The sequence below is a fragment of the Doryrhamphus excisus genome, chromosome 6, assembly GCF_030265055.1.
Source record: "Doryrhamphus excisus isolate RoL2022-K1 chromosome 6, RoL_Dexc_1.0, whole genome shotgun sequence".
Lineage (NCBI taxonomy): Eukaryota > Metazoa > Chordata > Actinopteri > Syngnathiformes > Syngnathidae > Doryrhamphus > Doryrhamphus excisus.
In genome coordinates, this window is record NC_080471.1 from 1,547,022 (window position 1) to 1,562,402 (window position 15,381).

The window sequence follows — 15,381 nt, forward strand, 5'->3', positions numbered from 1 at the left end:
TTTGTGAATGTTTATTCCAGCCATTAATTCCATAATAAATAGGAAAACATCCCTGGCAGATGAGGCCAAACCCAGCAATCACATTGTACAGGTCACATTTACACATGTAATAATATTACATAATATATTAATATTCCACAATAGTAAACATCCAGTTATTATATTTTGGAGACTTTTCAGGACATGTTTGAACTTCAGACACCTAAACCGCCACTCATTAGCGTTTACACCAGAAAGGTTGTGATCTGTTCCGCTATGCTGCCCATCACAAGACAAATATTGACACTGGGAATTCAAACACTCCAACTTTACCGTTTTATTTTTTATTATCGTCCGCAGACAATCGTCATGCGTCTACTTATCACCTGCGGAAGGCACTTTGGATTGAATCCGTGTTTGGATGCTGAAGAGCTGAACTGGAATACTGGAAGGGAAAATGTGGGGACTGTTTTGATGTTGGAAAAGGGCTGGAAAAATATGGAATTCTGTAGAAAAACTAAATGTCCTGATATTGTAATGGGGTTTTTTTGTAACGGCGCTAAGAATTCTTAACATCAAAAGGTAATTTGTGCTTGGAAAACAGCGGGAATTTTTGGAGTTTGCCAAATTTTTGGAATAGTTTGAGTGTGATGAGGGCGGCACGGCGGTTATATTGACACTGGGAATTCAAACACTCCAACTTTACCGTTTTATTTCTCGTCCGCAGACAATCGTCATGCGTCTACTTATCACCTGCGGAAGGCACTTGGGATTGAATCCGTGTTTGGATGCTGAAGAGCTGAACTGGAATACTGGAAGGGAAAATGTGGGGACTGTTTTGATGTTGGAAAAGGGCTGGAAAAATGTGGAATTCTGTGGAAAAACTAAATGTCCTGATGTTGTAATGTTTTTTTTGTAACGGCGCTAAGAATTCTTAACATCAAAAGGTAATTTGTGCTTGGAAAACAGCGGGAATTTTTGGAGTTTGCCAAATTTTTGGAATAATTTGAGTGTGATGAGGGCGGCACGGCGGTTATATTGACACTGGGAATTCAAACACTCCAACTTTACCGTTTTATTTCTCGTCCGCAGACAATCGTCATGCGGAAGGCACTTTGGATTGAATCCGTGTTTGGATGCTGAAGAGCTGAACTGGAATGCTGGAAGGGAAAATGTGGGGACTGTTTTGATGTTGGAAAAGGGCTGGAAAAATATGGAATTCTATGGAAAAACAAAATGTCCTGATGTTGTAATGGTTTTTTTTGTAACGGCGCTAAGAATTCTTAACATCAAAAGGTAATTTGTGTCTGGAAAACAGTGGGAATTTTTGGAGTTTGCTAAATTTTTGGAATAGTTTGAGTGTGATGAGGGCGGCACGGCGGTTATATTGACACTGGGAATTCAAACACTCCTGGTTTTTTGTTTTTTTTTGTAATGGCGCTAAGAATTCTTAACATCAAAAGGTAATTTGTGCTTGGAAAACGGTGGGAATTTTTGGAGTTTGCTAAATTTTTGGGCGGCACGGCGGATGAGTGGTTGGCGCGCAGACCTCACAGCTAGGAGGACCAGGGTTCAATTCCACCCTCGGCCATCTCTGTGTGAAGTTTGCATGTTCTCCCCGTGCATCCGGGTACTCCGGTTTCCTCCCACATTCCAAAAACATGGGGATAAAATTGTTAGCCTGACTGTTTTGATGTTGGAAAAGGGCTGGAAAAATGTGGAATTCTGTGGAAAAACTAAATGTCCTGATGTTGTAATGTTTTTTTTTGTAATGGCGCTAAGAATTCTTAACATCAAAAGGTAATTTGTGCTTGGAAAACAGTGGGAATTTTTGGCGTTTGCTAAATTTTTGGAATAGTTTGAGTGTGATGAGGGCGGCACGGCGGTTATATTGACACTGGGAATTCAAACACTCCAACTTTACCGTTTTATTTCTCGTCCGCAGACAATCGTCATGCGTCTACTTATCACCCTCGGAAGGCACTTTTGGATTGAATCCGTGTTTGGATGCTGAAGAGCTGAACTGGAATACTGGAAGGGAAAATGTGGGGATACATTTTTTTGTTTTGATGTTGGAAAAGAGCTGGAAAAATGTGGAATTCTGTGGAAAACTAAATGTCCTGATGTTGTAATGTTTTTTTTTGTAACGGCGCTAAGAATTCTTAACATCAAAAGGTAATTTGTGCTTGGAAAACAGTGGGAATTTTTGGAGTTTGCTCAATTTTTGGAATAGTTTGAGTGTGATGAGGGCGGCACGGCGGTTATATTGACACTGGGAATTCAAACACTCCAACTTTACCGTTTTATTTCTCGTCCGCAGACAATCGTCATGCGTCTACTTATCACCTACGGAAGGCACTTTGGATTGAATCCGTGTTTGGATGCTGAGGAGCTGAACTGGAATGCTGGAAGGGAAAATGTGGGGATAAAATTGTTTTGCCTGACTGTTTTGATGTTGGAAAAGGGCTGGAAAAATGTGGAATTCTGTGGAAAAACTAAATGTCCTGATGTTGTAATGTTTTTTTTGTAACGGCGCTAAGAATTCTTAACATCAAAAGGTAATTTGTGCTTGGAAAACAGTGGGAATTTTTGGCGTTTGCTAAATTTTTGGAATAGTTTGAGTGTGATGAGGGCGGCACGGCGGTTATATTGACACTGGGAATTCAAACACTCCTGGTTTTTTGGTTTTTTTTGTCATGGCACTAATAATTCTTAACATCAAAAGGTAATTTGTGCTTGGAAAACAGTGGGAATTTTTGGAGTTTGCTAAATTTTTGGGCGACACGGCGGTTGAGTGGTTAGTGCAGACCTCACAGCTAGGAGGAGCAGGGTTCAATTCCACCCTCGGCCATCTCTGTGTGAAGTTTGCATGTTCTCCCCGTGCATCCGGGTACTCCGGTTTCCTCCCACATTCCAAAAACATGGGGATAAAATTGTTTGCCTGACTGTTGGAAAAGGGCTGGAAAAATGTGGAATTCTGTGGAAAAACTAAATGTCCTGATGTTGTAATGTTTTTTTTTGTAATGGCGCTAAGAATTCTTAACATCAAAAGGTAATTTGTGCTTGGAAAACAGTGGGAATTTTTGGAGTTTGCTAAATTTTTGGGCGACACGGCGATTGAGTGGTTGGCGCGCAGACCTCACAGCTAGGAGACCAGGGTTCAATTCCACCCTCGGCCATCTCTGTGTGAAGTTTGCATGTTCTCCCCGTGCATGCGTGGGTTTTCTCCGGGTACTCCGGTTTCCTCCCACATTCCAAAAACATGCTAGGTTAATTAGCCACTCCAAATTGTCCATAGGTATGAATGTGAGTGTGAATGGTTGTTTGTCTATATGTGCCCTGGGATTGGCTGGCCACCAAAAATGAATGAATGAGTGTGATGGGGAAATGGGAATTCTGCTGGAATGGTTAGAATTGTCATGAATGAAAATGAGATTTTTATTAATTAGCGTGTGTTTTGACGGGTCCTTCTACTGATTTACGAAAGGCGGAGGTTATGAAACAGAAGTGTCAGGATGAACCATCACGGGCGCCTGTGTTTTGTAACTTGAGTCCCCAATGGCGTCGTACCGGCGCGCTCTTAACTTTTAGCCGAGTAGTCGGTTTTGGCTGGCAACCAGCTGAAGCGGTACGGTTCCCGCGGTACCAGCAAATCCGCGTCAAGTCTCTTCTGCTCTTTGTCGTTGCGAACCGTCCTGTATCCCAGCATCGACATGGCGCCCTGGCACACTTCCTGGACGCGCTTGACCTTACTGTGCGTGAGCGTGGTGCGCCAAGCCTGGGACACATCGGCCGCGTTCCTTGACGTGATCTTAAAGGCCTCTTTCCCCGAACCTTTACCTTTTCCGTGAGTCAGCTGATGAATCCATTCCCTCAGCTGACCGCTCATGTCCAATCCGACAAACTCGTACATGGCGGCGATCTCCTCGAGTGGATTTCTCGCCACGTCCTCGTAACGTACCAGTTTATAGCGGCCTTTCAGAAACGGCGGTGGTTTCCGCAGCGCCCGTTCGGCGACGCGCACGTGGCTGCGGCAGATCTCCTGCATGACTTGATACTGCACCTCGGCCGCCGGTACGGTTCTGTGCTCCAAGACAACGTTGTTGTCGCTAACAAACGCTCTAGCCGACTCCTCCCGAGACCGCAACACGGCTCGTGGATCTCGAACCAGATGAATGATACGCAAGTCGAGGCTCGGATCCTGAAAGAGAGGATATAAGGATTCCAGTTCAAAGAACCGCACCTCTTTCAACACGACGTGACTGTAAGAGGCGCAGGCTGCCTGCGCCCCCTGCAGGCCGCTCGCATCACACGCGTGGAGGCATTGCGTTTGATTGCTGAAATGGCCGCGTGCGGTGAGGGGGCAGGCCGGCGGCGAGCACAGCGCTCGACTGTGGCTCCACATGAACAAAGACGATACGTTGTGGCGCTCCGGTAGGTAGGCCTCCATCACGGACAAGTCGCACTGGAACACGCTACGCGTTAGATCCCTGACAGCCATTCGCAGCGCATGAGCGCCGGTGTTCCTTAGTTTGGTCCAGACGTGCCAAGCGGGCTCCATGAGGTAGAAGACAGACGGGTGCTGACTGAACACCTGACCCACAAAGGAGGAACCCGATCTCCACGAGGACAGCAGCAGCACGTGGACTTTCCCGTCCGAGGGTGCCGAGCCGCAGGGGCCGCTGAGCGGGATGTACCAACCGCAGAAGAGGACCACGGCCGCTCCCTGAAGTATCACCAGAAACACCACAGTGCTGAGTTTCACTCTGTGAGGCATGATGGATTGGAGATGGATTGAAGATGGTGATGGTTGATGGTGGTCTTCGCTTTTTGGAGACGCACGGCTGCAAAACAGAGTCCAAAATCAACACAGGAAAAGTTCCCCAGGGGTCAATACTGGGACCAAAACTGTTCAACTTGTACATCAATGGTATCTCCAAAGTTACCAAAGACTTAAAGCTGGTATTATTTACGGATCATACCACTACTTTTTGTTTCGGAGGGAGTACAGACGAAATCATTAGAAAGGTCAGAGAAAAAATGGTCCCACTAAAAAGATGCTTTGATGATAATAGATTGTCCTTGAACCTAAATAAAACTAAAATCATGAAAGGACACACACCAGCAAATACAAATTGACGGAAAGGAAAGGAAAAGATGGAATCCTAATTCTATGTTTCAAGTTCATATATTACGTGCGGAGTTCCCCAGGGGTCAATACTGGGACCAAAACTGTTCTACTTGTACATCAATGATATCTCCAAAGTTACCAAAGACTTAAAGCTGGTATTATTTACGGATCATACCACTACTTTTTGTTTCGGAGGGAGTACAGACGAAATCATTAGAAAGGTCAGAGAAGAAATGGTCCCACTAAAAAGATGCTTTGATGATAATAGATTGTCCTTGAACCTAAATAAAACTAAAATCATGAAAGGACACACACCAGCAAATACAAATAGACGGTGTAGACATTGAAAGGGTGAACAAAAATACATTTCTGGGGATAACAATAGATGAAAATATGAGCTGGAAACATCATATTATTATTATTATATTATTATTATCAATATACAACATAAGGTGGCCAGAAATATTTTAATATTGAACAAAGCAAAATTTTATTCTCAATCAGAAATCACTCCACACTCTTTATTGCTCTCTGGTTCTACCATATCTTACTTATTGTGTGGAAATATGGGATAATAACTATAAAAGTAATCTTCACTGGCTAAATGTACTGCAAAAAAGGCCAGTAAGGATAATTCATAATGCCGCCTCCAAAGAACATACTAACTCCTTATTTCTAAAATGACAAATACTTCAACTTGCTGATATAGTTCATCTTCAAACAGCTAAAATAATGCATAAGGCTAAAAATATTACCTAATTAGCTAAAAATGTCATCCAATACTTCTCTACAAGAGAGGAGAAATATGATCTCAGGGAAGAAGTACATTTGAAACACTTCTATGCTAGGACTACGTTATGCTAGCCATAGCATTTCAGTATGTGGAATCAAACTATGGAATGGATTGAGTAAGGGAATCAAACAATGCACAACGATGAGCCAATTCAAGAAACAATACAAGCAGTTGATGTTTGCTAAATCCAAGGATGAAGAGTCTTGAACCAGTCATGATGTGCTATATATATCACTATATTGACACGCACTATGGTACACATTATGGTAAATTAAATTAAATTAAATTAAATTAAATTAAATTAAATTAAATTAAATTAAATGTACACCCTGGACTGGTGGCCAGCCAATCACAGCGCACATATAGACAAACAACCATTCACACTCACATTCATACCTATGGACAATTTGGAGTGGCTAATTAACCTAGCATGTTTTTGGAATGTGGGAGGAAACCGGAGTACCCGGAGAAAACCCACGGGGAGAACATGCAAACTGAGATGGCCGAGGGTGGAATTGAACCCTGGTCTCCTAGCTGCGAGGTCTGCGTGCTAACCACTCGACCGCCGTGCAGCCCCTAAATAAAACATAAAAAACATACAAATGAAAAAAAACAAAAAAAACCTTAAACTGTATTATGGAAAGCAGGAAGTGAACAAATGTAACAGTTAGTGATTGTAAAAGTACCAGATGGAGGGGTAGGATTTAATAAGCTTTGCTTCTTCCTACTCCTTTCGGACATGTGGAACTGGGAACTGATTATGGGATGCACTCAATTGGAATCTGATGCATGTTCAAATGAAATAAAACCATTACCATTACCATTACCATTACCAAAATCAGTGTATTGCTTTGCAGCAGGGGGGGGCCACATCATGAAAAATCCAAGACAACTTTGCCACTTTGGTATTTTTCAAAATGAACACATGTATATGTTAAGAAGTTGTATATATATATTTCAAGAAAATAAACATATTTCAGGTTTGTGATCACCCTCCACTCTTCAATTTCTTATTAATAGTAATGGCTGGTGAATTTCTTATTAATAGTAATGGCTGGTGCCACTACAGGTATGTTACCTGAAGAATACAATGAACCCCACAGCATGCATAGCCTAAAGGCATTGTTTTTGCAGTACAAAGCCATTTAAGTCATTTATGTAAGAACTTAAGTGAGTTTGGTTCTTATTAAGGAAAGCAAAGAAATGGTGAGATATACTCTCTGAAAATACTATTTTTGTTTTCAGCATTATATTCATAAAAAGGTATAAAGGTAACAAGACATTGAAGTGATTTTCTTTCAAGCTGGAGGAGACTGTGGAAGCTGCTTCTCCAGAATCTGTGCTGCTTATTGAACAAGCACAGACATGAAAAATGCACACGGCAGATGACGATATCCTCCCCCTTTGACTCCCCCCTCTCCCCTTTCTAAAGGTCGGGACTCACACACACACACACACACACATACATTCTTTTGGCATCATTCCCACAGAAATAACCACCACCTTTCTTAACACAATTGGAAATGCTGTCGCCCACAGAACATCACATGGTGACACTTTCATAAGCATAAAGTCAAAATATTATGGAAATGAACTCCTAATAAGAAGAATAAGATTTTTATGATGAAAGTTTAAATTGTTTGGGGGAAAAAAAACCAGCAAAAATAGAAAAACAGCCGTAATTTTAAGAGAATAAAGTCAAAATATTATCAGAAAAATGTCACATTTGAACAAAAAGTTGCAAATTTATGTGAATAAACTTGTAAAAATTATGTGGAATTTTTTTTTTTACTTTTAGTTGCATAGAGTTAAAATATTAAATGTTTTTAATTAAAATAAACAAATAAAAAATAAAAATTTAGGTTGGGGAAAAGTTTCAATATCATAAGAATGAAGTCATTCATTATGGAAATAAAATTATAATTAGATGAAAAAAAATTACATGATGAAAGTTGAAATTGTTGGGGGGGGGGGGGGCCCCAGCAAATAAACTCCAGTAATTTTATGAAAATAAAGTCAAAATGTGATGAGATAAATGTCATATTCTAAACAAGAAAAAAGTAACAATTTTATGAGAATAAAATTGTAATATTACATGAAAAAAATAATATCTCATTTTACAGTTGTAATATTATTTTTTTTTATTTTAAGTTGGATTGGAATACTTACAAAAAACTAAATAAAGTTTTTTTTTGGTTGGGGAAAAGTTATATCATTAGAAAAAAAAGTCAAAATATTATGGAAATAAAATGATAATTTTGAGAAGAAAATTTACATGATGCAGCTTTTTTTTTAAAATATGTAACTTCTTAGCGTACCTACATGTGTTGTTTTCCAAAAATATGGTCAATTTACTGTCCTCCTAAAAATATGCCAAAAAATAAGCATTCATGTCTGCGCCAAATGGTACATCCCTAAAATATCCATGCACCGTTGTTCCAAAACATGGGCGTACACGTCTGGAAGATGTCGACATCCCTGGAATAAAACTCGCTTCCTCCCTGATGCTTGAACGACTCAAACGCCATGACGCTCACAGCAGCTGGCGTTCATTTGTGGATGGCGACAGATCACGAAGCTCCGTTTCACTACGCAAATAAAGAAGATCTGAGCAAATATTTAACCGAGGCGTTTAGTGACTGATTCTTTGTTTCACTTAAGGACGGAGCAGGAAATCCTTCATTCTCGGATCATTTCTCACCCATGTGCATCGGTTTGCATCCACCCAACTGTGGGGGTGGGTCATTGGGACTACACCTTCAACTTATTATTGGACTGGAAAATGACAATTCATTCATGGGAACCATGCAATTTTCCCATAATAAACTTGTAATATTATGTGCCAAAATAATGTCATTTTACTAGCATATCACAAAGTTTTTTTCATAACTTCACTTAAGGAATTTTACCCATCATACCCAATCGTTACGTAAAACATTTCGCTACAGATTTCGCTACAAAGACTCAACGAGATGCTCATTTGCCGTCAGCATTTTTTTTTTACCTGAGAACTGGAGCACATGACATGTGCTGGAAGACACGGCCATCCCCAATGAGAGCCGACATTGTAAGTGTTGTCGCTGTATCTGTGCACTAAAGTAGCACAGGAAAGAAGGTTCGATATCGTTTTAAAGCATCAAAATACGTCAAGATACTGCAACTATTACATGTTTTTGTTATCATTAGTGTACGTGTTAATACATGATCACAGTATGGATATCAAACCATGTCATGTTTGAGTTTTTTTCATAGTCAAAAAAGGTTTTAACCAATGATGTACATTGTTAGCTAGCTCGTATTAAGTAGTTTTCTTGAGTTATAATGCACATAAAAAGGGAAAGGGTTTTCAATGATGTGTGTTGCTTTACTAAATATCAAAGCGTAATCCTTTCATTTTCCACTGTGAGTATTCGTCTAGTACAGGGGTGGGCAAACTACGGCCCGGGGGCCACATCTGGCCCGCCAAGTGTTTGAATACGGCCCGCCCAATCTTTCAATCTTTCACTTTTTTGACATGGTTTGTTGTTTACAAAGTGCTCCTGAAAAAAGGGACACAAGCACATAATAATAATAATTATTATTATTATTATTATGATTATTAGATTATTATAATTATTATTAGAACTATTATGATGATTATAATTATTATATTAATGCTAATTATTATATTAATTATATATAATATTATTGTTATATTTGCATATTTTACATAATAATAATATAATAATTATTATTTTAATTTTATTTTAATTATATTATATTATAATATTTTATTATAATTATAATAAAATATAATTATAATTTTATTATTATTATTTTATTATTTTTAAAATATTTAAATATAAATATAAAATAAATAATAATAGCAGATTGCATGACAATTTTACAGATACAATAATATATAGTCTGCCCCCCCCCGTAAATTTTGTCATATCAATGCGGCCCGCGAGTCAAAAAGTTTGCCCACCCCTGGTCTAGTATAAAGCAACATTGTTGTAGGATTTTGCACAGCTGCGTGATGCCGCCATGCCACGAGTGGGAGTGGAAAAGGGGGCTGCTTTGAAAGGATAAATAAACAACCCAACCAAACAGGCTGTTTTCTTCAACAGCTGCTCCATGCGTCAAGTTCACTCAAGGCTACGGTGGGTCGGTGTAAACACGGTCACTGGGATGACAAGACATTACCCCCCCCCCCCCCCCACCCACCCACCGAATTGTCTGGTGCATGACGAAGCAGCACCGTGTTGACGTAAACGTGTTGCCGACTCATCATATCTTAGACAGTCAACTTTGTTTTCATAGTGTTATGACTTTATTCCCAGAATATTTTGACTTTATTCTTGTAATATTATAACTTTTTCTGCAACCTAATTAAAAAAAAAAAATTACAACTTCATGTTATGAGAAAAATGTTATATTCTAACAAGAAAAAAGTTGCAATTTTATGAAAATAAATTAAAATTAAATGTTTTTTATTAAAAGAAATAAATAAAAAATACAAATAAAGTTGTAACTTTTGGAAATTTAGATTGGGGAAATGTTTCATTATGGAAATAAAATTAGAATTAGATGGGAAAGAAATTACATGGCAAAAGTTGAAATTGTATAAAAAAATATATATGAAAAACAGCTGTAATTTTAAGAGAATAAAGTCAAAATATTATTCGAAAAATGTCAAATTCTAACAAGAAAAAAGTTGCAATTTTATGTGAATAAACACTAAATTATGTGGAAAAAATAATGTATTTTTAATCGTTGAAAATATTGTTGAAATATTAAATGTTTTTAATTAAAAGAAATAAATAAAAAATACAAATAAAGTTGTAACTTTTGGAAATTTAGGTTTGGGAAATGTTTCACTATGGAAATAAAATTATAATTAAATGAAAAAAAATTACATGGCGAAAGTTGAAATTGTTGGGGGGGGGAGCCCCAGCAGAAAACCCCAGTAATATTATGAGAATAAAGTCAAAATGTTATGAGAAAAATGTCATATTCTAACAAGAAAAAAAGTTGCAATTTTATGTGAATAAACACTAAATTAAGTGGGAAAAAATAATGTATTTTTAATCGCATAGAGTTGAAATATTCAATGTTTTTAATTAAAAGAAATAAATAAAAAATACAAATAAAGATGTAACTTTTGGAAATTTAGGTTGGGGAAATGTTGCACTATGGAAATAAAATTATAATTCAATGAAAAAAAATTACATAGCGAAAGTTGAAAATGTTATGAGAAAAATATAATATTCTAACAAGAACAAAGTTGCAATTTTATGAAAATGATGATTCAAGGACGATATTAGTACATTTAACATCGGAATCGACTCGGTTGCTTGACATTTTTTCCGTTGCTTTTTAGCCAAAAATTCAACCAGTGTGACTTAGAAATAAAAAAAGAATTTATACTGGACAGTTTCCTACATTCCCTTGCTTTTTTTTGTAAGGGAATCCGCTATAAATGAGGAATAATGCTGACTGCTATACTAAATAAATGACCAAAGAGTAGAAAAAAAAAGTCCAAAATGCAATACCAAATCCTGATGAACAGAAGCTAGTATACAGCATCTTGCTAGGATGAATTATTGACTTCAAATATTGCAATCCAAACCTGCACTTTGCACTCAAAGAGGAGCGACATTATGCAAATTCCTCAGTAAACTACCATCAAAATGTACTTAACGTACTTTGCATTTTGTCCCCATGAATGTCGATTAAAAAGGAAGTGACATCGAATACCCGATGAAATTAATGAATGGATTTCACATGTCAACTACCAACAACTCCCATGACTACTACATACCTGGAAGACAATAAATATCGATTGATTACCTTTTTAGATTGATATATGTGTTGTTCAGAATGGAAACGTGAGAACCCAATAAAGTGAATATATGGTAATGCTAATGGTAATGGTAATGGTAATGGTTTTATTTCATTTGAACATGCATCAGATTCCAATTGAGTGCATCCCATAATCAGTTCCCAGTTCCACATGTCCAAAAGGAGTAGGAAGAAGCAAAGCTTATTAAATCCTACCCCTCCATCTGGTACTTTTACAATCACTAACTGTTACATTTGTTCACTTCCTGCTTTCATAATATAGTTTAAGGTTTTGTTTATATATTTATTTAATTTTATTCAATTTTATTCAATTTTATTCAATTTTATTCAATTTTATTCAATTTTATTCAATTTTAATTTTATTTAATTTTATTTAATTTTAGTTTAGTTTAGTTTACTTTAGTTTACTTTAGTTTAATTTAGTCACATACCGAAGTAGGAGGCGATATGAGCACAATTTAATTTAATTTAATTTTTTGTCCCGTACCAAAGTATGATAGTAGCATTGTTTGATTTCCTTACTCAATCCATTCCATAGTTTGATTCCACATACTGAAATGCTATGGCTAGCATAACGTAGTCCTAGCATAGAAGTGTTTCAAATGTACTTCTTCCCTGAGATCATATTTCTCCTCTCTTGTAGAGAAGTATTGGATGACATTTTTAGCTAATTAGGTAATATTTTTATCCTTATGCATTATTTGAGCTGTTTGAAGATGAACTATATCAGCAAGTTGAAGTATTTGTCATTTTAGAAATAAGGAGTTAGTATGTTCTCTGTAGGCGGCATTATGAATTATCCTTACTGGCCTTTTTTTTTTTTGCAGTACATTTAGTGAGTGAAGATTGCTTTTATAGTTATTAGCCCATATTTTGCACACAATAAGTAAGATATGGTAGAAGCAGAGAGCAATAAAGAGTATGATGCGATTTTGCTGTAATGTATTATTACACGTTTTTTTTTTAAAACACCTACAATTATGAATTTCCTAATAATGTACAGAATTATTATTATTGTACAAGTATGACTTTTTGTGGTCAGATTGCAAGTTAAAGAAAAGGCAGAATTGATGTTATTATGTGTAAAAGGCAAAAGTTGTGTGGACAATGTTCCCTTGTGTGCTCCCAGAAAGAAGGCTTGTTCTCCGGTGTACTAAACAAGCGTACCCTGCGGGATGCATTCAGGAGCGTGTGTTCATACCTTTACGCCGTAAGAACGGCGTTGCGAGTTGAAATAAAAACATCTCCCAAGTACAGCGCTACCCCTTGGGTGTGTTTCCAAACTTTTGGGAACACGTCCTTCGTTGTGAACTTCTAGCGGGCGAAGGAGCCTATCGCCCCGGTGCCATGGAAACTAGCTGAACAAGCTCAGGTAGGAATGCCTTCGTCCCACACAGCCACACCAGTTTGGATCCTACCTTCACGTTGGAAGTGGAGACGGAGCCGGTCTTCGGTTCTGCCCGGTCCGCAGCCAACCTCCGGACCGCCTTATGTGGGTCCGGCTGTGTCCGAAGTGTCGTTTGAGACGTGGCCAGGGGTCGTGTTGCTAGCGGCTCAGTAAGGAAAGCCGCCATTGGCTAATCCTAAAAGTCGCTCCAAGCGCGTGACGTCATTGTGTCATTTGCATAATTGGCTGTGACGTTTAATTGCAATCATGGAAACAGTAGGAGACGAAAAGTGAGTATAAAAAATATATATGAAAAACAGCTGTAATTTTAAGAGAATAAAGTCAAAATATTATTTGAAAAATGTCATATTCTAACGAGAAAAAAGTTATAAAATAATGTATTTTCAATCGCATAGAGTTGAAATATTAAATGTTTTTGATTAAAAGAAATAAATAAAAAATACAAATAAAGTTGTAATTTTTGGAAATTTAGGTTGGGGAAATGTTTCACTATGGAAATAAAATTATAATTAGATGGAATAAAAATTACACAACGAAAAACCCCAGTAATTTGATGAGAATAAAGTCAAAATGTTATGAGAAAAATGTCATATTCTAACAAGAAAAAAGTTGCAATTTTATGTGAATAAACACTAAATTATGTGGAAAGAAATAATGTATTTTTAATCGCATAGAGTTGAAATAGTAAATGTTTTTAATTAAAAGAATTTTTTTTTAAAAAATACAAATGAAATTGTAACATTTGGAAATTTAGGTTGGGGAAATGTTTCACTATGGAAATAAAATAATAATAATAATAATAATATAATTATAATTAAAATGTTATGAGAAAAATATCATATACTAACAAGAAAAAATTTGCAATTTCATGAAAATAAAATAAAATAAAATAAAATAAAATAAAATAAAATAAAATAAAATAAAATAAAATAAAATAAAATAAAATAAAATAAAATAAAATAAAATAAAATAAAATAAAATAAAATAAAATAAAATAAAATAAAATAAAATAAAATAAAATAAAATAAAATAAAATAAAATAAAAATAGCCTGGGGTCGTGTTGCTAGCAGCTCAGTAAGGAACGCCACCATTGGCTATCCTAAAAGTCGCTCCAAGCGTGGCATCATTGTGTCATTTGCATAATTGGCTGTGACGTTTAATTGCAATCATGGAAACAGTAGGAGACGAAAAGTGAGTATTAAAAAAATATATGAAAAACTACAAATGAGCTGTCAATCCTTCCATTCCATCCGGTAAAACGACCATATTTTACATTTTTTCCCCCAGCACCTTCCCTTTTTAATATTTTCTTATGGGGAAAAAATCTTTGTTTAAAACTTTATTTGTTGTTTTGTTTCTCATATTACTAAAAAAAAAAAAAAAACATACTTCTCATAAAAGTAAAATAACAACCGTGGGCTGAGAATGCCCCCCAGGCAGTACTGTGGCAAGTAATGGCAGTAATTCACTGTTTTAAATATCATTCGAGCCCTCTAGACATGAAATAACAACCCTATAGTCATCTTCACGCCGATATTAAGTAATATAGTAGACATAATAAAAGACATCAGTAATACATAATGTACTGTGGACTCACACATGAACAATGGGAAAGTTTATTGGTGTTTCTGGAGAGTGTGTTTCATGCAGTGGCTATTGGTTCGTGAATGCAACATTTCTGACACCTAGTGGCCAGTGTGGAATACGAAACATCACCGTTCATTTTACCGACATTTCAATCAATCCGTGTCCCTATAAGACTAGTTTGTCCAAGTTTGACCCCCTGGTTTATGCCCAAGGTGGCCCCTTCAGATAAAATGTCTGACTTCCTGTTTTGGAATATTGGTTCTTTAGAGATGTCTCCACCAAATTACGTAATTAGCTGGAGATAATTAAAAGGGGCGCTACTGATTGAGTCGCACTTTTTGTTCTTAGGCCCAAACAAGGGAAAAAATCAAATAAAGGCAGACGTTCTCTCAGAATAAAAGCCAGAATGAGAAAATGCTAACCACTAAACAGGATGCACCTGCTTCCTGTATAAGCCAGACTCATCTGGTCTTTGCTGCCAGAGGGCGGTGTTGGGGTCCGGGCAGACTGTGCCCCATATGGGGTTTTTGAAGTAGAAACATGAGCACAGAAGGAGATAATACAGGGAGTGTCTCTTTTTAGGTAAACAATACTCAACAGTATCACATGAAGGGTCACCTTTCTGAATGGCTTCCCGG

The 15,381-nt window shown here is 37.1% G+C and overlaps 1 protein-coding gene across 1 annotated transcript; it reads right to left on the reverse strand.

The window, feature by feature from the left end:
* Positions 1–13,318, reverse strand: chst6 (carbohydrate sulfotransferase 6). Its single transcript, XM_058076370.1, has 2 exons — positions 13,166–13,318; positions 1–4,823 (listed from the first exon to the last, which is right to left on the reverse strand). The coding sequence occupies exon 2, from the start codon at positions 4,754–4,756 to the stop codon at positions 3,560–3,562; it is 1,197 nt and encodes a 398-aa protein (XP_057932353.1). The 5' UTR covers positions 4,757–4,823; positions 13,166–13,318; the 3' UTR covers positions 1–3,559.
* Between the last annotated feature and the right edge of the window lie 2,063 nt (positions 13,319–15,381).

What these genes read in the sequence shown, in the direction of transcription:
- chst6 (XM_058076370.1), bottom strand. Translation starts at nt 4,756, where the DNA reads ATGCCTCACAGAGTGAAACTCAGCACTGTGGTGTTTCTGGTGATACTT.